Source organism: Macrosteles quadrilineatus, unplaced genomic scaffold (assembly GCF_028750875.1).
Source record: "Macrosteles quadrilineatus isolate MER2022 unplaced genomic scaffold, UCM_ALF_1.0 Scaffold_9__3_contigs__length_116548681, whole genome shotgun sequence".
NCBI classification, from domain to species: domain Eukaryota; kingdom Metazoa; phylum Arthropoda; class Insecta; order Hemiptera; family Cicadellidae; genus Macrosteles; species Macrosteles quadrilineatus.
In genome coordinates, this window is record NW_026542602.1 from 96,600,435 (window position 1) to 96,627,887 (window position 27,453).

At 36.1% G+C, this 27,453-nt stretch overlaps 1 protein-coding gene across 1 annotated transcript; it reads right to left on the reverse strand.

The window, feature by feature from the left end:
- Positions 1 to 1,116: 1,116 nt before the first annotated feature.
- On the reverse strand, positions 1,117 to 27,414 carry LOC129004043 (uncharacterized). The gene is made up of 5 exons (XM_054432417.1): positions 27,273 to 27,414; positions 22,958 to 23,247; positions 7,181 to 7,389; positions 4,889 to 5,096; positions 1,117 to 3,662 (listed from the first exon to the last, which is right to left on the reverse strand). The coding sequence occupies exons 1-5, from the start codon at positions 27,295 to 27,297 to the stop codon at positions 3,120 to 3,122; spliced, it is 1,275 nt and encodes a 424-aa protein (XP_054288392.1). The 5' UTR covers positions 27,298 to 27,414; the 3' UTR covers positions 1,117 to 3,119.
- Between the last annotated feature and the right edge of the window lie 39 nt (positions 27,415 to 27,453).

Genomic DNA, 27,453 nt, shown 5'->3' on the forward strand with positions numbered 1-27,453 from the left:
TGTTCTTAATACATTTTTTTCTCATTAATTCATTTCTAAAATTGCTAAACTGTAAATAATAATGTGTGATCTGACATAACATAAAAAAAACATTATTTTTTTATTAATATTTACCACAGATAAACTGATGGTTTTTAACACTAAATCTACATTAGACCTTGAGTTTTCTTAGACAAAACACCAGCAGAAAAAAGTATTATATACTGTATATATATAAACTAATAGACACTAAATAACTTACAAAATAAATAAATATAAACTATAAAAATAGTAGATTCATCTTAAATATTATGAGATCCAGAATTGAATATTGTAAATGATCTTACAAAGTAAGTACAAACTTATATTAGGCACATAATATTTTAAGCTGTGAAAAGTATAAGCAAATGGGGTAGTCCTCGCCACCCTAACTTGAGGCAGCCCAAGGCCGCACTAGATATACGGTGTGCGTCCTTGGGCTGCCTCAAAAGTTAGGGTGGCGAGGACTAGAACTGGCCGAGAAGTAAAAGATTAATGTAAAAAATAACATTTTAAATTAAGCTTAGCTTATTTTATTACTTTCACTGAAGTAAATTATTTGAGAAATGGCTATAGAAGATTTTATGTATACAATTTTTATCTGAAATATTTACAACATTACAGTAATAATTTACTATCTACAACTGTAAAATTATGCGATCTTGGCAAAATTGAATTGTAATAATATATATTCCTATATCACCAAGCCGCTAGAATGCTATTTTTTTGCCTTAAAAAAGTATTTTGCTTCATTATTTGTAAACTTTCACCAGAGAGGTTTGTTCTATTTCAGTAAATTTCATAATTTTAATAAACAAAATAAATATATAAAAACACATTATGCATCAAAATTCAAAGTAACAAAATAAAAATACTGGCAGAGGCAAGGAGTAGTTCAAACTACGAGAGTATTTTTACTATTTTGTGTACGGTTTAACTGAGATAAAAAAAATTACCAGGAGACCTACGGTAATAGCTACTTCCATATAGGGAAATTCACTGAAAATAGATTATGTAGCTATGACACTATATATCAGTTGAAACACTTGAAGCACAAGTTTGCCTCTTCTAAGAAGGACCGAGGAAATGTAAATCATATTAAAACTAACATTTTTATTGTAGTAAGAAATTAAATTAAATCAAATAAGGTGATGAAAAAAACAAAATAAACTTTATTTTCCCACAGTTACCAGATAAAGCAGGCTTCCTTGCACTGATTATAGTACGCGAAGTAGCTAATCGCTGCATTTACTTACTTTGGCCGCACTCATTTCTTTTTCGGCACTCCAGTGTTCCAACCAAACAACGCAAAACAGTGTGCTTTTGTTAGGCACGCATTATGTGTACGCTTGAAAATAAGTCGACAACACTTAAAGATATTAAGACTACGATCAGCTGGTGCATTGTTTCCCATTTCGTTCTAACGCTTGGATTTTATCTATCCTAAAACGTGTTGTTTAGTATTTGAAAGACTAATTATTCATATGCTTTATAGGAACTGTAGGAAAAATATAATGTGTAACCGCGGGCAAAGTGCCTTTGCTGCACTCGAGAAACTTTCCACACATTTCTCTCATGTGCAGCAAAGTGTCTCTTCGCACACTAGTTACACAAATAACTATTTCCATAAAAATGAACAATTGGAATATTAATTTCAATTAGGCCTACTTACAGATACTTCTCCAATCCATTTTCCGTCACAAATAGATGAATTTCTATCGCAATGTGAATACTAGCTGCAACCAACAAGTGAAGTAAATTTTGTTAACTGTGTATTTCATCTATAATAGAATAGGTTTATTAAATGTGTTTATCACTAAGCTTCTTAGGAGGAAATTTTAAAGTAGACTAAATAACATTGTAATACTTCTTTGAAAATACCTTAGTAGAGCGACAAATAAGTTAGTTACTATACAGAATTCTAAAAATCCTTTACATGATACAGCACAATATAATGATGCAACTCGGTGTTAATTACATATGAATCAATTACATTTTATCTTGTACGAATAGCCTATTCAGTCCATGTAAAATAATAGTTACTACATGTTGTACAAAGGTTTATTGTGGACATTTTCCATCACGATGGTAAAAAACAATACACAACATTTCGGGATCTGGAATCTGATCCCGTCCACAGGTGAAAAAACTTTACTAAGTAACACATTACAACTAAAATACACAAACGCCCAACCAAAGTTGGAATACACTACAGAGACTATCTAGATTATCATCACTTGACTGCTATACAGTGCATATTTTTTTACTGCTACTCTCTCTAGTGTATTCCAACTTAAGTTGGGCGTTTGTGTATTGTTAATTGTAAGTTGTAATGTGTAAGATAGGTTTTTTCACCTGAGGACGGGATCAGATTCCAGATCTCGAAACGTTTTGTATTGTTTGTTTACCATCGTGATGGTAAATGTCCACAATAAACCTTTGAACAACATTAACTCACCATCACCAACAATAAATTTCAAACAAAGGAGTTACTACATGCAACACTAACAACTACTTACTGACAAGAACTACCAGTAGAATACTTCTACAAATACACATCTAACAATTATGTAACTACTTATAGCACCAAGATCAAAAATAAGTTTAGATTGCCTAGAAAATTAACAGTTTGCTACATCAACTATATTATTCCACCACAGCGAAAACCCGAAACAGGAATAATAAGCGCCAACACTTGTAAACTTGACTACTTTTTATATTAATCGTGTTAAAAATTTTCTGCAATAATCTCTTATATCACTTAAACTTACCTTCACCAAAAACTAACTTCCAACGAAGAATTAACTGACTAGGCGTTAACAATAATTAATAACAAAACATTGAACATCTATTAAAAATTAATCAATGCATAAAGCTTGCATGGTAGGGACAAGTTATTTTCAGACAGGCCTGTATAGTAAAAACCATGAATCCTGTTACTTGATTTACTTATAGTGATTACATCATCCACCCAGGATTATATGTTTGAGAACTGTTAAATACAACAAGTTATCGATTAAAACTAACAAAGAATGTTGTGCAGATCACGAAACTACAACTAGACAAGTGAATGGTAACTTGGTGGTAACTAAGTCTAATAACTAGTGGCGATCACCGTACACATCGGTCTGCGTCTCAATATCCGAGAACCCGAGTAGAATGTCGTCGCAAGTTTGTGTACAGGTATCCCACAACTCGTGAGTTTGCGTTTCAATGTTTGAAATATCAGTGAAATTTTCAAACAGAGACTCTATAGAAAACTCCGTTTGTGTTTCGATACTGCAGGATTTGCTGTCGTCTTCATTTTTGATAATTGACGAGAACAGCCTGTCGGTGGAATTGGTGTCTATGTCGAAGTAGCTGGACTTGTCTGTGTTGGTGATGTTCTCAGTCTCGTCAAACAGATTACCGCTCAGGGTAGGCAGGGGTTCTGAGCTATCAAACATGGCAGAGGTCTGTGTTCCTGAACAGAGCCACAGGCCGATGTCTTTGACAGCAAATGACTCCTCGCTCGTCACAGTAGAGGTGGGCTCTGATACCTTAGTTTGAGTTTCCATACTTTTCTTCCTTCGGCGATTCATGTTCTTCTTCACATCTCCCACTGTCTGCGTTTGCGATGATATTCTTGTTCTTTTTTCACCCGTCTGTGAAAATATTATGTCAGTTAATATAATGTATTTCTTATTGTACCATAACAGTATAAAATACCCCCGCCGCAGCAAACCTGCAGACTAAGCGAATTTCAATTTGCCTGATTGGATCTACACTAAAATATCTACTTAAAAATATAACATTTATTTCCTATTTAAATAGAATTAGTTTAACAAGTACTTAGGTTTGCTGCAACAGGGAGGGTAAAACGGTTTTTTTTTGTAAAATGTTAATAGTTAGTAGGTAACAAATAAAAACATTTTCCACATGTGATCAAAATATGTTCATAAACAAGCAAACTACAACACAGTTTACTTGTTCTCCATAAGAATAACATGGCAATTTTAAATTTACATTTTTTTTTTCATTTTCTCCGTAACCATATTAGGCGCATAATAACGCTTCAATATACTCTTTTTTTAAGCTCTACAAAATGGTTTGGAAAGAAATTGCAAAATGTTATGTTTTTTTGGGTAAAAAATGGGAAAAACCTATTTTTACCCCATAAAACCCCCCGTAAACCCCCGTTCCCATAGTCCGATCATGCTGGTTCGCGAACTCGTTCGAATAAATGTAGGTTTACACGTTTATACCAAATTTCATCAAAATCATTTTTGCTCTAGTTATGGTGCTAACGGACACATATATATAAATATAAAAATTAAATATATAAATACCTATATATATATATATATATATATATATGAAGGTACTTCAGTATTAAACGGAGGCCACATTTTGTCAGCGCGCTGCGGCGGTTATGTTAGGTTGGGTTATCATAATAGAAAGTATCGTTCGATTCATAACGAAGCGAGGAAAGTCCTACACACATAATATTTACGATAATCCAACCTAACATAACCGCCGCAGCGCGCTGACAAAATGTGGCCTCCGTTTAATACTGAAGTACCTATATGAATTTGAACGGATGGTGTTTTTGGCCTCTAGGGACCTCAAAACGAAAAAAAAAAATCTTAATAACACAAGGCTAGTAAAAGATTGATAAGTAACAACACACAAGGAATAAAATATTGGTCCTATTCCAAACACAAACCCACACCGTGCATTTTTACATTACAATTTTCAAAAAAAAAAAAAAAAAAAAAAATACTACTAATGTTACCACAAACATAAAACCATCAAATTTTGTATAATGATAGCTATAACAAACAGTGACCCTATAAACTATCAATATTCAAGCGGCAGATGACAGACTGACCTGTGTTTGCCGAGAGGTGTTCCTCCGTCTCCGTTGGGAGGTAGGCTCCGTCTGCACTGCAATGTCGACACTTTTGTGACTCGAAAGGACGACCCCACCAAGGGCTACTGCTGCCGTGGCCACCATTGAGTCGCACTTTGGCAGTATCGCGCTAGGCTTAGCCGCTGCTACAGGTCCTAGATTATCATTTTTTTCGGTCTTGCGAGTCCTGTCAGAAAAATGTGTCATTAGTAAGAACAACTAATTGTTGTACTCAAGTCAAGTCAAGAACTCGTTGAGTCAGTATTTTAGCTTATTTTTAAGTTTTAATTTATTACTAGCGTAATAATTATTTTGAGATTCCAAACCTAATTTATCATGAAAATAATAGTTTTATAATGGCTGTTAAATTTCACCTCTAACTCAGTCAGTATTTTTGTTTTTTTTTTCATGATGGGTTAGCCTCTGGATCGTAAATTGCAATATAAAAATGGTTTATTTTACCTTTATGCGTCGAACGATCCGTGTGTAGTTAGTACAACTACAGCTGTTTCATACCACTAGGGTACATCATCAGGTTGTTGGTAGAACGTTAGATAAAACAGCATTCATTCATAGATGAACTTGTCGAAATAAATATGTCTATATACACATAATACACGAAAAACATTTAAATGACACGAATTTACGAACTTGGCCAAGTAACGAACACACGAGACAGGCGCCGATGTTGCGTCATGACTGCTGTCGTGTGTCCAAGCATCAGCTGTTACCCCTCCCCCCCGACTCCTTTATCAGGACCAGTTTTGTTTTGGTTTAAATGAATCGCAGTATTGTAGATAATATTAGATCTGAATGAAATTTGTTTGTTCAATATATGGTCAGGGTGTTCTTTGGATGCATTGTAGTTTTTTTTTCTTTGTTATACAAGGCATCCAAAGAACACCCTGACCATATATTGAACGAACAAATTTCATTCAGATCTAATATCATCTACAATACTGCCATTCATTTAAACCAAAACAAAACTGGTCCTGATAAAGGAGTTGGGGGGGAGGGGTAACAGCTGATGCTTGGACACACGACAGCAGTCATGACGCAACATCGGCGCCTGTCTCGTGTGTTCGTTACTTGGCCAAGTTCGTAAATTCGTGTCATTTAAATGTTTTTCGTGTATTATGTGTATATAGTGTATATGAAATTTGTTCGTTCAATATATGGTCAGGGTGTTCTTTGGATGCCTTGTAGTTTTTTTTTCTTTGTTATACAAGGCATCCAAAAAACACCCTGACCATATATTGAACGAACAAATTTCATTCAGATCTAATCATCTACAATACTGCCATTCATTTAAACCAAAACAAAACTGGTCCTGTTAAAGGAGTTGGGGGGGAGGGGTAACAGCTGATGCTTGGACACACGACAGCAGTCATGACGCAACATCGGCGCCTGTCTCGTGTGTTCGTTACTTGGCCAAGTTCGTAAATTCGTGTCATTTAAATGTTTTTCGTGTATTATGTGTATATAGACATAATTATTTCGACAAGTTCATCTATGAATGAATGCTGTTTTATCTAACGTTCTACCAACAACCTGATGATGTATTCAAGTGGTATGAAACAGCTGTAGTTGTACTAACTACACACGGATCGTTCGACGCAAAAAGGTAAAATAAACCATTTTTATATTAGTATTTTTGTGTAGGTACATTTAATTGTAGGCCATTGCCTACTGCCGTAAAACAGTTTTAAAATGGTTTCATACTTGTAACTAATCTACAGTCTTATTTTATAAGATAAAATATTTTAGGGATATTTTATCTTTCAATTGACTAAACAACAAGCGTCGTTGTTTGCATTAGTTTTTTTTTCTTTGTTATGCAAGCTTACTTGGTCTGTAATCATGTCATTGCATATTCTGTGAGAATAAGGCTTTTGCAATTTGCTTGTTTATGAATATTTTTGGATGAAACTTGGCAAATGTATATAATTTATATGAAGCTATCATTATATTTTTTGATTACTTTTTTTTAGAATACTTCAGGCTAGACCTAGGGGTTGCGGCATTATCACTTAGATAAAATCCATTGGTGATTTGGAGGAATTTGAACCAGGGACTGAAGTCCCGCGGTCTAACCACTAGACCATGTCGCTCCCAAGGAAATATTTTAGTGGTAATACCATGATCAGGTACATGGTGATTCACTTAGTCTGCAAGTTTGCTGCGGCTGGGGTATTTTCGATTTTAGAACATAAATCAATAGATAACCCTAAAATACTTTTCCATAAAAACTAGTAAATTAAGGGTACCAACCTGACAGCCGACCATGATTTGATGAACGTATGTCGTTTGCGCGAGGCGTGGGTGAGTAGCGCAGCAATAGTGTTGTATTCGGCCCCGCACGAGCACACAAACTTAACCCCACACTCTTCCAGGTGTCGTCGTCTCAGCTGCAGCGTAGCAAACCCCTTACCGCACTGGTCGCACACAAATTTTTTCTCCATGTGAACTTTTATATAATGCTGCAAAAGAAGATACCCTACAGTTGAATTTTATGACTGATTGTTAAGTTGCATAATGGTGTTATATCAAGTTAAGTTACAAGTGAGCAGGCCCGGACTGGCTCGCCGGGTGCGCATGTAGGGCTCAGGTACATATTTTCTAAAAAGTATTTCAGTAAATTAAAAACCTAACAATTTAGATTTTTTTTCTAAATTGTGTAAAAGGCCTAACTAGTAAATGTTTAATATAAATGCGTACTTTATATAAGATATTCAACTACAACACAAGATAATGTCGTAAGTGATTGGAATAACACTGTAACAGGTGTATAACATTTCTCTGCACCACCACTCAAGGTCACAAACACTGAATACCCTTCCATCTCACCGAGTGCCGAGAGTAGTGGGGTGAGGATATAGCAAAGAATGGTAAAATCACTCTCCTCTGTTTGGTTTGAACAATTTGTAATGGAACTAACAAAACCTATAGGCTAAAAATTCAGCACACAAGTAAATCATACAATTTCCTGGTGAAAGATAGCTCAAAAACATTTTACAGGGGAGAGCCTCCAGACCTTGGGGGTACCTCCCAAACCCCACAGGGAGCTGGCACCACCCGATTAACCTTTAAGTGAAGGGCCCCTTTTAGAGGTCCCAGTCCAGCCCTGCAAGTGAAGGTTCATAGAACAAAGCCAACTGTAAAATATTTTCCATAGATTTGTCATCGAATTTGTCACCTTATTGAAGTGACAAGTTAAATGTAAAAAAATTATACAAAAATATGTTAGTAAACTGAGTTTGATTTATCCCTTTTTTTGAATTAGACCTACCTAAGTACTCGTTAAACTAATTATATTTAAATAGGGAATAAATGTGATATTTTTAAGGAGACATTTTAGTGTAAATTTAATCAGGCAAATGGAAATTCACTTAGTGTGCAGGTTTGCTGCGGCAGGGGTATTTTATTTTAAACTAGTTAGGGCAGATAAAAATCAACAGGCTAGAAAAATTTGCCACTCAAAACGGTATAATATATTATGGTTTTCTTCCTAGAATAGATTCAATAAACTTTCAAATTATTGTAGAGCAGTAGGTGGATAGGGCTCCTAGTACAGTAGACTCTCAGTAATCCGGCAGATATAGGACCACCATACTGCCGGATTACTGGAATGTTATCATTAAAAACACTTAAAATGCAATTAAAACACGTCTCCGAAGTTCACGTGATCGGAAACCGCTATTGCCGCGATCGGGCATGACAATTACGTATTCGCGGGAGGCGATGATAACGTCTACACGTCCGCGGGAGATAATCGTAAAATTGCCGCCATCGCGCATGACGACAATGACGTTTTCGTGACCGCGGGAGATGTTCATGATTTTGCCGCGATCGCGCAAGTCGACGATGACGTTTCCGTGACCGCGGGAGTAGACATAATGATGTTTACACGGCCGTGGGAGATGATAACATATTTGCTGTGGCCGTGGAAGGCAACTGTGATATATTTTAAAGTTATATGCACTAGCAGAAAGTAGTGCTATTTAGTTTGTGTGTGTGGCTGCACTGCCAACACAATGACGTCACAGCTGATGTCTCTGAACCGGCCTCAGTTCTACGTTATCTACAGGTTAGTCGTGTCATATTTCTATGTGCGGTTCTTTTAACTCTGTAGTGATAGAATATTATACTGTCGCAGTCGTAGTCGGTGAAAATGTCGAGAGTGGGACGAATGGGAGAGTTTAATCCCAGTGAAGAAGATATTTCGTCATATTTGTTGCGTTTGAAACGTTATTTTATTGCGAATGATGTCAAGGCCACGAGCAAGGTTTCTGTTCTAATCACCGTGTTAGGTCCTAAAGTGCTCGCAGTGTTACGGGATGTAGTTTCCCCTGAAAAAGTGGACGAATTAGATTTTGATAAACTCGTTAAAGTACTGGAACAACATTTTTCACCCAAACGTTTAATAGTGGTAGAGCGTTATTTGTTCAATTCCCGCTCGCAGAGGTCGGGTGAAAGCATCTCAGATTTTGTGGTTGCGATAAAACATCTTTTGGTTTCTTGTCAATTTGGAACATTCCTAAAGGACGCTTTAAGAGATAGGCTAATCTCGGGAATTTCCAATGAACAAATTCGGCAAAAGTTATTGTCGGAGGAAAAAGATTTTGATAAAACTTTGGCGTTGGCGCTCACGTTTGAACAGGCAGACAAGCACACTTTACAAACATGTTTCTCAGCAAACAGGAAACTTTTCAGGATGTGAACAAGTTTCATGTTAGGAAAACCACGTGGCCTAGGGGTAGTAAAATGAAAGAAAGTGAAGGTGCTACGAAATTTTTTAAGTGTTACAGGTGCTTGAAGACCGACCATAAGGCTAACTATTGCCCATATGATAAATATAAATGTCATATATGTTCAAAAGTGGGTCACCTAGGAAAGGCATGCAAGGCTAAGGATAGAGGTAGTAAAACTACTGGAGGTAAATATAAAGTGCATCAGATGTCTGATGAAAGCCCTAGTGAGGAATGTGAAGAGCTAAATTTGTACAATATTGGGCTAGGCCTAACTGACCCTAACTCTTGTTACAAGGTAAGAGTAGCCATAGAAAATGTAGACTTAGACATGGAGATTGATACAGGATCTGCTATCACAGTATGTCCATTTGAAGTGTATGAAAAACATTTTTCTCAATTACAATTGACTCGTAGTAATGTAAAATTACGTGCCTATTCTGGTGATGAAGTTAAGGTAGTAGGCCAAGTAGATGTTAATGTGGTTTATGAACAGACAAGCTACATGTTGCCTATGACAGTAGTGGATGTAGATAAAGCCAATGCACCGTTGCTTTTAGGTAGAAATTGGTTGCAAAAAATAGTTTTGAACTGGAACTCTATTTTTTCAAGTAAGCCTAATGCAGTCCAGACTCATAAGCTCTGTACACAGTCTAGGCCTAGTTCTCGAGACCATGATGTTTTGGCAGAACCTAGCCTAACCAAGGTCCAAGTGCCTAAAGATGTTGATCTCTTGAAAAATAAATATTTGTCTGTATTTAAAGGTAAAATAGGTGAAATTAAAAATGTGAAAGCTCACATAGTATTGAGAGAGGGGTCGACTCCGAAATTTTGTAAATTTAGGCCAGTGCCTTTTTCGTTACGCCATAAGGTTGAAGAAGAGTTACAGAAGATGGTGGATGACAGTGTAGCCTAACCTGTGACTAGTTCGGAGTGGGGCACACCATTGGTAGTCATACCTAAACAGCAGGGAGTTAGGTTATGTGGTGATTTCAAGGTTACCTTGAATCAGGTAATTCAACATGAGCATTACCCTTTGCCTCAACCTGATGATATATTTGCGGCACTGTCGGGATGTCAGTTCTTTTCAGTGTTGGACTTGCAGTCTGCGTACCTACAGATGCCTGTTGCGGAATCGTCTCAAGAGTTATTGACGCTAACAACTCACAAAGGGTTGTTTCGACTCCGGCGTTTGCCATTTGGACTGTCTTCGGCCCCCGCTTTGTTTCAGGCTGCCATGGACAAGATTTTGTCAGGTTTGAGCCGTACGGTAGCATACCTGGATGATGTCATCGTAGGAGGTTCTTCACGCCAAGAAGCGTACTCTCGTCTGGAACTGGTACTACAGCGTCTAAGTGACTATGAGGTCAAAGTTAATGAATCCAAATGTAATTTTTTACAGTCCCAGGTGGAGTATTTGGGTTACCGCCTGTCAGCGGAAGGAATTAGCCCGCAAGTGGGTATTCTTGATGCCATCCGGAATGCACCGGAGCCTACTAACAAAGATGAGCTGCGTGCCTACATAGGCCTAATAAATTATTATGGCCGTTTCATACCTAATCTGTCTGCCAAGTTGAGTTGCTTTTATGATTTGATTAAGAAAGATGTGTCCTGGAAATGGACTAAACAATGTTCTGATGTTTTTCAGTTGAGTAAAACTTGGGTATGTGATTCGCACATACTGGTTCACTATGATGTTAATAAGCCGTTAGTGCTAACTTGTGACGCAAGCCCTAGAGGAGTTGGGGCTGTTTTGTCTCATATTATCGATGGTGAGGAAAGGCCTATTGCCTTTGCCTCCAAGTCTTTGAGTTCTAGTGAGAAAAATTATTCTCAATTACACCGAGAAGCTCTTGCATTGGTTTTTGGTGCAAAAAAGTTCCACAAATATATTTATGGCAGGATGAATGTTATTTTGCAGACAGACCATCAACCATTAACAGCCATATTTGGTTCTAAGAAAGGAATACCTATTCTTGCCGCAGCACGGTTGCAACGATGGGCATTGATATTATCAACCTACAACTTTGAAGTTCGATATCGAAAAGGATCTGAGGTATCACATGCGGATGCATTGTCAAGATTACCCCTACCCATGGATGAATCCCTGGAATTGGAAGCTAACCGTGTCGCCCATGTGGAGGAATGTTTGGAGGTATTCAACTGCCAATTGGTGAGTGAAAATCCACTTACTTCTGTAGATGTAGCGAGATTTACTTGCAGAGATCCACTTTTATCTAGAGTCCGTGATTTTTTGTGGCATGGCTGGAGAGATGTAAAAGACCCTAAGTTGACTCCTTATTTAAAGAGGAAGGATGAGTTGTCCATTGAGGCTAATTGTGTATTATGGGGTTCTCGAGTTGTAATTCCTGATAAACTTAGAGACAATGTGCTTCGGTTGTTACATGACCAACATCCTGGAATTGTAAGAATGAAAATGCTCGCAAGAAGCTACGTTTGGTGGCCTGGTCTTGAACCAGCGATTGAGAGTATGGTTAGATCATGTCATATCTGTCAGAGTTCTCGGAACTCGTCTGTGAAGGTTCCATTGCAGCAGTGGCCTAAGTCCACAAGGAGGTGGCAGCGTGTACATATTGACTTTGCTGAGGAGCCTACTTCTAGACAACAAATGCTTGTACTAGTAGATACTTATTCTCGGTGGATCGAGGTATTTTTGATGAATTCTACTACCACTTCCAGTACAGTTTCCCGTCTTCGAACCCTGTTTGCTTCTTATGGGTTACCTGAAGAGCTAGTTTCTGATAACCAAGCTACCTTTACTAGTTCAGAATTTAGAGAGTTTTTGGCTAAGAATGGAGTTAAATTTACGTTAACACCACCCTACCATCCTGCTTCCAATGGTTCTGCTGAGCGCAGTGTTCAAATTGTCAAGAAAAATCTACTTCGACAAGTTTTGGGAGAGAGTGCCACAGGTTCCATTACTTTACAGCACAAGTTGGACAATTTCTTGATTTCGTATCGTAACACCCCTTGCTCTGTAACGGGGCTCACACCAGCTGAAATGTTCCTGAATTGGAAGCCTAGGACGAAGTTAACCTTACTCAAGCCTAACTTGCAAGAGACGATACATCGACAGAAGAAGTATGCGGATAGGAGTAGAGGAAAGTTCCGAAGTTTTGAGGAAGGAGAATTGGTATTGGTTCGAACAGTAAGGAATGAAAAGGTATCTTGGGTGCCAGGGAAGATTTTACAAAAGCGTAGTCCAGTAACTTACATTGTTTCATCGCTGGGTCGCACACGGGTTTGTCATGCTGACCATCTACGAGCCCGGGAATATTCCCTTCAAGAAGAGGAGCCTACTGTTCCACCCATCCGGAGTTGCTTCACACCAGCAACACCCAATAAGAGGAATGTAAATGAAAAACCAGCCTCTCCGGAGAAACAATCGCCGCAGAAGAAGTCCACGTCAGATGAACCACCAGTGGCAGAACTTCAGCCTCCCGTTGTGCAGTGCAGTCCGCCACAACTAAGACGTTCTGACAGGACTGTGAGGAAGCCTGCGCGGCTTGATTTGTAGGCCTTAGCAGAAATAAGGCGCAGAAGAATTTTTAGTTATTTTTTATGAAGTTATTGATTTTTGAGTTGCCAATAATTGTTAGGCCAAGTTTTATTTAAAGTACTGTTGAGTTTGGCCTACCAGGTTTTTAATTTTTATCTGGTCAAGTGAAGAATCACCAATTTTTAGTTGTGGCGAGTGTGATCACAGCTGATGTCTCTGAACCGGCCTCAGTTCTACGTTATCTACAGGTTAGTCGTGTCATATTTCTATGTGCGGTTCTTTTAACTCTGTAGTGATAGAATATTATAGCAACAATAATGTCTACATGACCGCGGGAGATGTTCATGATTTTGCCGCGATTGTGCTTGACGACGGTGATGTTTCCGTGACCACGGGAGGCGATGATAACGTTGAAATAAACCCTTAATATGGTTTGTATTCTAATCTTATCTTAAACAATAATAATTTGAGGACAGAGGTTTTAAAGCATGAGGTTTAATGGTACATAAGTTAAATGATTAATATAGGGTTACAAAAAAATTGTTCAGGGGTGGGGATTCGTGCTGGCCGAATCAAAAGATTTCCAATTTAAATTTTCAATGAGTATGGTAAATTATAAATTTAATAATCTTTCAAAAACAATAAATTAAATAGGAAGGATTTTGATTTTAATTAATGGAGGTAAATAGGGTCCAAATGGATGCTTGAGGAGTCTATAAGTTAGTCTGAGTTAATAAATGGAATGTTCTCACCAATCTTCTGTAATAATAATTTTCTTCTTAGTTTAAAGGCTTAAATTCTTCTTTCTTCGGTTAACTTAATTTGGATATTTTGCCAATACTTTACTTTATATTTTCATAATTTATTTCACAACTAATATAGTTTCTATGTGCTCTTCTTGAATAGCTAAACTGCACTCTCCTTTTCATTGTTGTAAATCATATCAAGTTATGGGGTTCACATAAATAAAAACATGGTTGAATTTTATTAATAATCTTGAACCCAGATGGATGGTGTTCTGATTGGAGGATTTGTTTTTGAATAATAATTTTGGATAAGCCAATGAATAAATTTTGATAGTAAATTATATATATGTTGAGACAATATGGTTTTAATAATATTAAAAATGGACATGGATAAATATTGAAAATATAACAAGATTGAGTTTGAAAATAAAATAAGGACTATAATTATAAACATTGAATTTTGAGTCATTACAATATCCCCTCAGAAAATATGTAATTAAATTTTTAATGACATATTTTCGCTAAATGACGAAAAATATATTTAACATTATACAGCAAATAACAAATATTGAGATGAAATTGAGTTGAAACAAAAATCTAACAAACTTAACATTAAGGTTTAACTAGAACAAATTTCAGTGGGAATGAACATAACAATAAAATAATTCTAAAATAGCAAAATGATTACTATCCCCTCCTATCTTCTACAAACATTAAAAAACATAACATTAATTTAAGTGGTTAAAACAATTTTTTTTTATTTTTTACATAATAAATGAATGGAGTGATGAACAAATGTTGAAATATGAAATGAACATGAGACATATAAGAGATGTATGATTCTTATAGGTACCATGGAGTACATTAAATGAATAGTTGTTTGTGATTGCTTGATGATAACCTCTTATAACTAAATACATTAAATTTGTGATTATGACTATAGTTTAACTATTGGGACAGAGGTAACTGGAGAAATTGGCTTGTTCACTCACTGCTTGTGTGGGTATGATTTAAAATTCTTCCCTTTAACAGCAATGTTTATAGGGTTAAGCACACATTACAGTTTATCTTCTATCTTCGGTTGTGGTGTGTAGATCGGTTCCATGTATTTCTTCATGGAGGATATATGATAGGGTCCATATAATTTATCATTGTAGAGATCACTTATGTGGTATGTTGATGGTCCAAGTATTTCTCTGATGACAAAAGGGCCTTGGTACACTTCAAACAATTTGGCTGTCTCACCATAAATAGCTCTGGATAAGGGATGAGATTTTATGAGTACTTTGTTGTTGATGTTTAGAGACTGTGGTTGTCTATTTTTGTTTAATCGGTTGGAACGTTTTCTTCGGGTTTCACTTAGTTTTCTTTCTGCCATCAATAATTTTTGTTCATAAGGCATGTCATTGTTGATTGGGTGATGTAGGTATTCTTCCCAAAATCTAATGTCCTTAATACCATACTGCAACTCATTGGGAGTAAATCCAGTGGATTCATGGTGAATTTCATTTAAACATTGGTTTATCTCTGGTATATATTTTACCCATTTTTGTTGTTGTTTAGAACAGTATGTCCTTAGACATCTTTTGATTTCTCTTATTGGTCTTTCTGCTAAATTGAAACAGGGGTAATAGACAGGGTTGTATATAGGTGTGATGTTCTCTTTCTCTAATCTTGAGGTCCATTCATGACTTTTGAATTGTGTGCCATTATCAGTTTGTATACAGCGGGGCTTTCCATGTTCAGGAATATGTATATTAAATAGTTTGTTGAGTATGATTTTAGTAGTGGCTCTCTGCATTGGGTAAAGTTTAATGAATTTTGTGAATATATCAATGATTATGAGTAGGTATTTTACATTTCCAACACTTGTAGGAAAAGGGCCGATGATATCGATAGCAAGTTGATCATTCTTACTGCGACATGTGATCCCTTTGGCGATCGCAGTCATGTGTTTGTTGCTGATTTTACATCTTTGACAAGTATCGCATGTTGATAAATACTTCCGAATGGTTCTGTTCATATTCTTGAAAACAAAAGTTTCCTGTAGTAGCTGAAGACATTTTTTGGCTCCACAATGTAGGTAATGTAAATGACATTCCCATATAAGGTGTGGTATCATGATTGTAGGTACTCTGATTAACCATTTATTGCCCAAGCGTTGATAAAGAATGTCATTATGAATTTTAAAATTTCTCTGTAGCTTTTGTGCTGTTGTGGTATCTGGATTATCATGAATTGTTTCAATGATTGTCTGTAATTGGAGATCTTCTTGCTGTAGCTGGGGTAGATTTTGAAGGTCTTCACGAAGTTGTGGGTCCGTAGTTCTTTCTATGTAGTGGATAGTTAATTCATTTGTTATATTACATGAATCAGTTTGTTGGTTTGGTGGAATCCGGCTAAGAGTATCGGCCGTTATATTTTCCGTGCCCTTGCAGTGGATTATTGTGAAATTATATTCTTGGATAGCTAGAATCCATCTAGCAAGGCGGTTGTTGAGGAGTTTACAAGTTTTTAAGAAAGTAAGGGCATGATTATCAGTTATGACTTTCAATTTGGTACCTAATATAATGTATCGAGATTTCTGTAGACAATGAATTATAGCCAATAATTCTTTTTCTGTGGTAGTAAACCGTTGCTCTGCAGGCTGTAGCGTTCTGGACATAAACATGATGGCAGCTTTATCTCCGTTCTCTTTGATTTGATACAGGTGACCTCCGATGGCGATGTCTGAGGCATCAGTCTGTAAGTAGAATTCTTTGGCTGGGTCAGGATGATTTAATACACTGGTTTGCAGGAAAAGTCGTTTGATTTCATTAAAGGTAATGTCATCTGCAGGTGTCCAGATAAACTTATTCTTTTTGGAAGTTAGTCGCAATAAAGGTTGAATTGTAGAGGAGAATTTATCGAGAAATTTATTGTAATAATTAATACAACCAAGGAATGATTTAAGTTGTGTTCTGTTCTTTGGTGTAGGGAATTTTAAGATGGGGTCTACCTTGCTTTGATCCATTACAAGTCCTTCTTTTGTCAGTGTGTACCCGAGGAATGGTACTGATTCTCTGCAAAACTGAGATTTGTTGAAGTTAATGGTCATGTTAGCTGATTGTAACTTCTCAAAAATGTATTCTAAATGTATAAGGTGTGTTTCAAAATCTGATGAAATGATACATATATCATCTATGTAGATTGCAGTGAAGTCTTCTACGGCTGCATCGAAAACTTGGTCTAATGCCCTTACTAAGGCTGCTTGTGATGTTGAAATTCCAAATGGTGTAACAGTATACTGGTATGTTTTACCACGGAATTGGAAAGCGGTATACTGACGAGATTCAAGCGATAAAGGTATCTGCCAGTAAGATGCAGTAAGGTCAATACTACTGATAAATTTAGCATTACGGCATTTACTTAATATTTCATTTACACTGCGGTTACACTCGTAATCCGGTACGATTATGTTGTTTGCTTTACGTGCGTCCAGACACAATCTTATTTCCCCTGTTTTCTTTATTACTGGGATGATTGGGTTAATGAATGTACTCTTACTTCGTTCTATTACTTTAATTTGCTCCATCCGATTTATTTCCTGTTCTACGGCAGTTTGATACTGTTGAGGTACTGGATAAACAGTTGATTTAAAATTATGTGGATTATTAACTTTCAATTCATGAGTATATTTTGTACAACAACCTGGTCTTTCTGAAAACACTTGTTTATATTTAAGCAATAAATTGCTTAATTTTCTCTTTTGTTCCCCATTGGTATAGTCATTCTCCATCAATGACTTATTAATCATTTCATCTGTCAGATCGGTGTCCTCGTTGTGTTCTTTCCTGGGTAAGCGATATTCTTCATACACTGTAAAATGGTCTTCTCCATTGTTATAATAGTCATCATATGGCCTTTGGCAATTGCCTATATCTATTTGACATACTTGTCCCATTTTAATACTCATATCACATTTTAGATTAATATCAGTATCATTAATTGTTAAGCTTAATTTATTTTCATTAGAATCTATCTTTAGTTGGAGTTCTGTTAATGTGTCCATACCAAATATCACAGGTTTAATTAAATTAGGTATGATAAGAAATTGAAGCCAGATGGTCTGATGTTCAATGGTTACAGGGGCATAAATGATTCTTGCAACACGTTTTGATTTTTCACCAGTAGCTGTAGTTATTGTCGTATTAGACAAAGGAAGTTCTTCAAATGGTTGAATTATTTTTTGATTCTCTTTGAAACATTGTTCGGAAATACATGTTATTGTAGAACCAGTATCGATTAATGCTTTTGTTGGGAGATTATTGATTCTAATATCTATTTCAGGGCATTTAACTGGTTTGGATACAGGAAATTTATTATTTTCAGTGGGTTCATTTAATAAAAAATCTTGATCACACATTATATTATTTATCGAAAAATTGTTAGGGTTATTTAAAGAATTATTTTCGAGGATATTTGCTGTTGATATCGCTGTAGTTGTTATGATGTTGGTAGTTGATGGTCCTCGGCTTACATCTACAGCGACGGGTCGTTTCCCTGGCTGGTGTATGAGGGGTTGAAATTTGTTGGAGATCTTTGTTGTGTTGCTGTGTCATGTGGACTGTCTTGACTTATCATGGCACATACTTGTTTTTGCTCATTTGTAGGATATGGTTTGCTGTTATTGTAATAGTATTGATTAGGCCTTTGGTGGTATCGGTTTTGATCAGTGAGCGTATTGGTATAAGGATGCTGTCTGTGGTTTTGATTGTAGTTTTTGCGAGGATCATGTCTGAAACGGTTGTATGGCTGATATTGGTGTTCTCTAGGTTCTTGATGTTCTTGGTGTGGTGTCCGTATAGCATAAGATGATGTTTTTGGTTGATAGGCTCGATGGTTAATATCAGAGCTATATGGTGGAGTCTTGTTACGATGTGTAGGACTATTTGGTCGGTGATCCATATTATGGTAGTTCGCAGGTTTGCTCCTTTTGGGTCCATCTCGGATATCTTCTTTTTGCAGAAGTCTTTCGAATGCTCGAATTGTTGTCACGTTCTGTACTTGAATGCTATCTTGGATGAGTTGATCAAATCGTTCGCTTAACAGGATCACTATTTCCTCTTCAGTCATTTGTGGTGTAATAGACTGTAGCAATAGGACTCTCTCAGTAAAATATTCAGTTCTGTTGAGCGTTCCATTAGGTTTGTAATGTTCGGCTTCAATCTTGCTACGTACTCCTCTTTGTACTTCACGGCTCCAGTATTTCATGGTGAATTCTTCGGAGAATCTTTCCCAACTGTTAATGTCTGCCTTAACCAGTTGAAGCCATCTGGACGCTGGTCCTTCAAAACTGACGTCGAGCAGATCTTTCAGAATTTCAACAGGGTCGTTATTAGGATTTCTTTCTATCCTTTTAGCGTAGAACCGTTTAAGTTTTTGTAGATATTCATTTGGATTTATAGTTCTTCCATTGAATTTAGGGATTTGTCTTTCCATTGGGTCAGATCCCGAACATATGATTTGAATAGGATTGTCGTTCCGGATTGGTGAATGATGTTTCAGTTTTAGTGACTGTACTTCACTTTGTTTAGAGTTTCAGTAATAGTTTTAATTTCGTTTTGTTGTTCTTGGATAAGATTATTTTGTATGTGTAATTTAGGAACAATTTCATTGTGGATGGATTGTGCATAATATTTAGCAATATTTTCACTGTCGGTTTTTGTTTGTAGCACTAATGCTTTCATATTTTGTTCTAACTTTTGTTCTTGTTGTTCCAAGTTATTAGTTACAAATGTCTGGATATTTATTTTTGATTCGTCAATTTGATTTGTGATTTGAAATTGAAATTCTTTGTTTTCTTGATTTTGGGACTGTTGGTTAGCTTTTAGGACATTTAATTCCTGGCGAAATTCACTTTGTGTTGTTCTAATGTCATTTATTTGTTCTGTTAGAATTTTTTGACATGATTTTATCTCACGGTTTAGCTCTATTCGGGTCTGATCTAATTTTTGGTTTAGTTGTGTGTTGGTTTGATCAAGTTTAGTGTTAAACTGTTCTAGAAAATTAAATATTTTGTTCAAATCCGGTTGTTCAGTAGTTTGCGTAGCTTTAACTTCAGGTGGTTGAGAAGTTGCGTGTGTGAACGTTGGTATTACGTCATTGGGACGGTTTTCAATGGTCGGAGACTCGGTCTCTAACAGCTGGAAACTTGCTTCGGGCGTCTTCGTTAACCCTCGGATGATTCCGTGTGTCGATGTGGTTCTAATATCAGCTGACTGTGAATGTGTGCTTTGATTGGCTGCGGGTCTTTGGTGTACTTCAATAATCTCGGCCCGGTCCGTTGATTCTGATTGGTCGCTCTCGTTCCGGTTCAAATCTTCGACACTGGGTCCACTAGGATTGAAACGTTCCGAACCCGAACCGGTGTTAGATTCATCTTGGCCTTCTACATAGGTTAGGTTTTCCATTTCTTCTGTTGACAGATTTGACGATTCGTCTGATTCGTGTTGTTGAAATAATAATGCAGGATAACGTCTTGGTTGTCTCAAATTATAGTGATTATCGTTATCGTTGTTAGCCATTTTGTTTACGACAATGTAAGGGAACAGGGATATTATAGGACAAGTTGGGTATCGTTATAACAATAATGAGCTAGGCCTAAGCTTTACGACATGAAATAAATCTGTTTTACCTTATAGTAGCCTATTTATTTTTAGAATTACAAGTCGTTTAGTTAGTACCTAATATTGGTGGGACATAAGTTGTGGGAAATCGGGATTCTTAATCCTACCTAACTTCTTAAGAGTAGGCCTAACATACGTAAGTAGCCTATTAGCCTATTGGTATTTATTAGCCTATTTTAGATTGTCTCAACATACGATTATGAAATCTTTTGATTCAAGCCTATTACGTTGGGCGCCATTGAAATAAACCCTTAATATGGTTTGTATTCTAATCTTATCTTAAACAATAATAATTTGAGGACAGAGGTTTTAAAGCATGAGGTTTAATGGTACATAAGTTAAATGATTAATATAGGGTTACAAAAAAATTGTTCAGGGGTGGGGATTCGTGCTGGCCGAATCAAAAGATTTCCAATTTAAATTTTCAATGAGTATGGTAAATTATAAATTTAATAATCTTTCAAAAACAATAAATTAAATAGGAAGGATTTTGATTTTAATTAATGGAGGTAAATAGGGTCCAAATGGATGCTTGAGGAGTCTATAAGTTAGTCTGAGTTAATAAATGGAATGTTCTCACCAATCTTCTGTAATAATAATTTTCTTCTTAGTTTAAAGGCTTAAATTCTTCTTTCTTCGGTTAACTTAATTTGGATATTTTGCCAATACTTTACTTTATATTTTCATAATTTATTTCACAACTAATATAGTTTCTATGTGCTCTTCTTGAATAGCTAAACTGCACTCTCCTTTTCATTGTTGTAAATCATATCAAGTTATGGGGTTCACATAAATAAAAACATGGTTGAATTTTATTAATAATCTTGAACCCAGATGGATGGTGTTCTGATTGGAGGATTTGTTTTTGAATAATAATTTTGGATAAGCCAATGAATAAATTTTGATAGTAAATTATATATATGTTGAGACAATATGGTTTTAATAATATTAAAAATGGACATGGATAAATATTGAAAATATAACAAGATTGAGTTTGAAAATAAAATAAGGACTATAATTATAAACATTGAATTTTGAGTCATTACAACGTCTATACGTCCGCTGGCGATGTTCGTGATTTTGCCGCGATCGTGCTTGACGACGATGACGTTTCCGTGACCGCGGGAGGCGATGATAACGTTTATACGTCTGCTGGCGATGTTCATGAATTTGCCGCGATCGCGCAAGACGACGATGACGTATTCATGACCACGTGAGAGAATTATGATGTCTACATGGCCGCGGGAGATAATCAGAATTTTGCCGCGATCGCGGAAGACCTCCCGTCAAAAGACGCCGGATTACTGGAGTGCCGGAGTGGTGCAGTGCCGGATTAGAGAGGGTCTACTGTACTACACTAGGCCTGTTGTTCCGTTAATCTTAAAATCATTTATGTAGGTTTACATTATGTTTGCCAGGTACTTGAAGAATGTTGATGTGACGCCCAATGTACATTTCATCACATGTATGGCATCATCAGGAGCAGAGTTTGTATTTACATAAACATTAAAACATACTACCGGTACTAACATTCTTCAAGAACCTGGCAAACAAAAGGTAAACTACATAATTAATCAATTGTTCTTGAAACTGGGAACACCACACAATTCTAAAATTGATGTTATCTTTGACTATTAATACAACTTCAATATCTAATAGTCAATGATATTATGTTGTCTTATTTTTATGGCTGAAAACGGCCTTAGTGAGTCTTAATTGGTCCAGCGATCACTAAGTTACTTATTAACGGCATTTTACACAATCTCAATGACACTGTGATCGTCTTCACCAATCAACGGAGTGATCCGCAAGATCATCTATTGCTATCCCAGTAACATATGCATCAATATCTCCTGCAATCACAAACTTCTTATTTCACAACAATCTTAAGAAAAACAATATAATATCAATAATAAAAGGACGCCCCCAGCATAACTAACTGGTGATTGTTCAACATTTTTAGGTTCCAAAAAAAATTCTTGTACAATTAACAGATATTTTGCCAGTTATCAACATTTGCCTACAATTCCCAGTTGGGCGGTCACATTGATTATTTCAGAACCAAAGGCCTAGTTTTGATTTTAATTTATTTAACAAAACAGGAGTTTAGGGTTAGCCAAAGTTTGCATTAATGAGGATCGGATTAGAAGGGCCCAGGTGTATCAAAAATTAACTGATGTGCCAAGGTGATATTTAGAGCATCGGAGGTTTAAAAAACTTTTACAACCAAGAAATGGAGCTTAACTAAAACTTAAAGCTATGCCTAATGCAAATAATACAGTAGCCTATCTACATTACAACTTAATACAAACCTAACCTATATGTTAACTTATGCCTTAATAGGCCTAGTAAGATTGTAAACTGACCTGTTTCAAATACTTGTGCTGTGTGAAGTACTTGATGCCCAGTTCTTGGTTGAAGTGTCCACTGTACTTGCAGCCCACCACTGGACAGTAGTACTGGCGGATGACTGGGCAGGGGGGTGGCGGGGGCCGTGCGCTCTCTCGTCCATGATACTTTGACAGATGCATTTCTAGATTGGGGGGATTGTGAAACACTTCTCCACATTCGGGACAAGGGTTGTAATTGAGAATCTCAGACAACTCCGAGGCTTTGGGGTAAATCCTCTCAATTACAGGGATCATCCCGCAGGGATCTAGAAAATAAAACAGCATTTCAATACTGTATTAATAACTCGATAAACAAAAAATCAAAACCTCAAAATATGATAAAAATCTTGTTCTTATCAATTTTCAACTCATTTTTTATCCTACATGATGCCAACTCTTTTGGGTGTGTAGTTTAAGCCTAAGTTTAATTAATAAAGGGTAGGCCTAGACAAGTCGAGAAGGCAATGTTAGATTTAATAGCTTTGTAACCGACCAAGATCAGACACAGATGCGATAGTGGCAGATGCTCTTGGGCTGAATAGGAAGATCATGCGGAAGGTGGTTTGCTTCATCAGCCATTGGGTATTCCGCGGACATCTACGCAAGATGGGAATTTAAGTTGAAAGCCTCTTATCTAGGAAATGTGGAGAGGAGGAGGACTGAGGAGCCAACCTTCCACGTGATATTTATTTGCCCAGCCCTACAAGGTCTGCACATGAGATCCCTTGGCCTATCGACTGGAGATCAAAGGGAAGAACAGGGTCACCATAGTCAAAATCATCTCATGGTTCACAAAGGACCTAGGATTTGACAGAGAATGAGGACCTGTAAATGAGGGTACACAATACACTGTTCCAGCTGCGATGCAATCCCACTGTCACTTGCGTTTTAAATATATATATACACTAGCAGAGTACCCGTCCTTCGTACGGGGTTGGCATATAAGTATAAAATGCTTATTACAGTTATACTCAAGCTTTGCGTTTGCAATGAGGTAGAACACAGTTTGATAAAATTTGATTCTTTAAATTTACAGTAAAAACATAAACAACTGTAAACAAGACTACTATGACAGTTCTCATTGTGTATAAAAGTTGTTGTTGCTGCTTAGTTCAAATTAGCTTTTTTCATAAATGCAAAAAAATTATAGTGCTGCACCCTGTTGGTAAATATTATAACTTTTTAATCCTTTTCATATCATAGGACCAACTTTTTTTAGTTGAAACAGCTGACTAAATTCTTTAAATCCCTTTAAATATGATGAATACTCTTAAGGTTAACATGGGGAACTACAGAGCCACTGGGGCGGAGCCCGAAAGGATTTTTGAGATAAGAATATGCCTATATGTTAATCGAGAATGTGAGCTATCATCATGCCAAATTTCAGCCCAATCCGTCCAGTAGTTAATGCGTGATTGAACTTCAAACAAACACACAAACTTTCACATTTATAATATTTTATTATGCAAGTGAGAATGTATCACCTTGCTACAGAAACTTACTGCGGCAAAGAAGAAGTGAAAACAACTAGGATACAAGTTTATCTGGTATAAATATGGAGCAGTTAGAGTGAGAAAGAGTGAAACAAGTTAAGTTTTCTGTTTTAGTTATAGAAGTAATGACTCAATTAAGTAAAATAAAGTAAAAATTGGTTGTACTTCACACATATTAGTTCTTAAACCTGATTTAGGCCTATAAATAATATGGGAATTTTTGATAGTGAAAAACATAGAGCACACGTTTTTTTGAATTAACAAGCATTTAAAAACTCATATTTTGAAGGACAATAGCCTATGAGTCGGGTATAGAAATTTTGCATCTTAACATTAGGCCAATAATAACAAATTGGGATTAGTTTTTGGTTTATTTTTATGAATGTTTTGCATTTTTGGACATAATTGAATTCACTGAAGTTAATGTAACATGTGACTGTGTCTGAAATTTTAATTGTTTTAAAATCAAAATGGATATAGCATAGTGCAAAATTTAAGACAAGTAAAAATAGGTGAAGGTATTGTAGGTAATCTAGGCTATATATTATTAGGCAAGCGTGTTTCTTTAAAACTTCTTTTCTCAGCTTGTGTGCATCGCAGGGATAAACTACGCATCATACTGTTGGAAATATATTTTCCTGTAGATGTGCAGAATCCCTTATAGGCTCAAAAATAAACACAAAAATTAAACTGAAATAAAAAAAATAACATGGGCCTTATGGGTTGTCATGCTAGTGACGAAATAACAACAAAATATAAACAGAGTATCAAAACAAATGGAAGAAATTACAATCACATGTTTTATTTATAGCGTAGGGGGGAAATAGAGAAGGGTGTGAATATGTACTAGTGTCTCGGGGTCCTGGTCAAAAACCAATGAGAACCTCTTTTGCGAAGGAGTGGGGGGCGTGACGTCACTCTCTTCTCTTTAGGGGACACCATTATCGCAACGATACAAAGTGCAGCCATTGGTGTTTGAGGTGTAGTGGATAGAGTACTCGGCTGATGTCCATGAGGTAACCAGATCAAATCTCACCGGTGACACTAACTTTTTGTCAAAGATTTTGCTTAGAATGTGATTACTTCTAAACTATACACCTTTTGTTAGAATTTGAGGCATTTATAATTTTAATTTATGAACAGAACTATTTTTTCAGTTAGTAAGTAATCCTTTATTAGATTTTTATCTTATATCTTTTTAGCGAATTTCCCTATAGGGAAGTAGCTAAATAGCTACCGTAAAAAATTACCGTAGGTAGCACGGTAAGACCTAGGCCCGGGACCCAATTTACTTTTTCATTTTGACGTCCCCAGAAGCCAAAAACACAATTCTTTCAAATTTTTATATATGTATAATTTATAAAACCATTACCATTAGGCCTATAATTTATATATGTTATAGGCCTAGACGTATATATATATATATATTTATATATGTCCGTAAACGCGATAACTTGGGTAATTTTGGTCCGATTTTGATGAAATTTGGTTTAAAGGTGTACTGACCAAGGGACAAAGTAGATTGTTATCAAGAACCAGTTTTTTTCTATGAGCTGCAGACAAGCCAAATTTTCCTGGCTTTTGCAGCAAGTTAGGCTATTTATAAATGTTGTAATATTTTGTGATTTTCCAAATAAAATTATAAGCTTGGCCCTCTGTAAAAAAAGATCAGACATATCTTAAACTAACCTTAACAAAACATAAAGTATGCCTATGTGAGTACTTAAATGTAGGACGTTTAAACTAAAGTGCAGCCGATGAATGATAGAGGACAGGTGGATCCATTAACTTATTGAGCATTTACTTTAGGAGGTGCACTTAGTTTTAATTTCCTAGGAACTTAACTCTTATTCTACGCAGATAGATAAATATTTTTTCTTGTTAGCTGAACTTAAAAGATCCACTTTTTCCTTCCATAGTCTTAACCGGTATCGTATGAACTTTGACCCACAGAGGCAAAGCAATAACTATGTGGTTTAAGCTTAATTAATTGACTATTGGATACTGAAGTAGACATCCCATTTATATGGACCAGCTTACATCAATTTTTTGAAAGAACATAATTTACTGTGCGAGCCAGTTAAAGAATGTGCTAGAATTAAAAATGATAGCCTATTCTCTACCTTAAACTTATTTATTGTTGCTGACCAAGTTGATGGAGTCAACAGTTAACTTAGGCCTAGTTGCTAGGCTATACCGGTAACTTAAGACAGTTTAACTTGGTAAAAAGTGTGTGCATTCGACAGAAATAAGTAGGTCTAGACTAACTTAGGCCCTTATTTAGATTAGTGCAATATGTCGGTGGCTCACATCAACCTACGAAAATGTTGACATAAAAACTGGTGACATGGGGATATGATGGGTACACTTCCGTATCTGTTGTCAAAAACAACCGAACAAAAATATTTATTATTCAATTGTTTCATTCAAAGTTTATTCATTGTTTGACTTATTAAGTTTAATAGTTAAACTTTAGTTAAACTTTAAAAAGTTCCTTTGACTTACTTAAAAAGTTAAAGTTACCATACTTCAAAATCATTAAGTGTTAAGGACATGATAAACTACTCTGAGGCCTAATAGCCTAAGCAAAACACTTTAGACTTGGCATAGATTTGTATTTCCAAGTCCATTCGTATTTAGATATTTTTTTAGACTGGAGAGTTCAGTTAAAAATAAACTGACCCATATAAAAGAAGGTGTAACTATGGTCTGGATAACTAACAAACAAAACTAGGCCACTGAGTTTCACAAATCAAATTATAGGCTATCTGTCACAAATATGTTTGAGCTTATTTTACCTCCGAGCGTAGAGATTGCTATCATAGTTTTCCTTAGAGTATATTCTTTAGATATTTAATAAAATGCAAGTGATTTTGAGCCAATTAATTAAATTCAACTGTTAAAATTAACTTTACATTTAACCCCCAAACTACAGCTGCATTTCCCACCCACTGCTCAACTCACGCTCACGCAATCAAT

Coding starts and splice junctions, on each gene's coding strand:
- LOC129004043 (XM_054432417.1), bottom strand. CDS start 27,297: ATGATAGCAATCTCTACGCTCGGAG. Junction 23,248..27,272: donor AGCAATCTCTACGCTCGGAG/GTAAAATAAGCT, acceptor TTTATTTTCTAG/ATCCCTGCGGGATGATCCCT. Junction 3,663..4,888: donor ACACCTCTCGGCAAACACAG/GTCAGTCTGTCA, acceptor ATATTTTCACAG/ACGGGTGAAAAAAGAACAAG.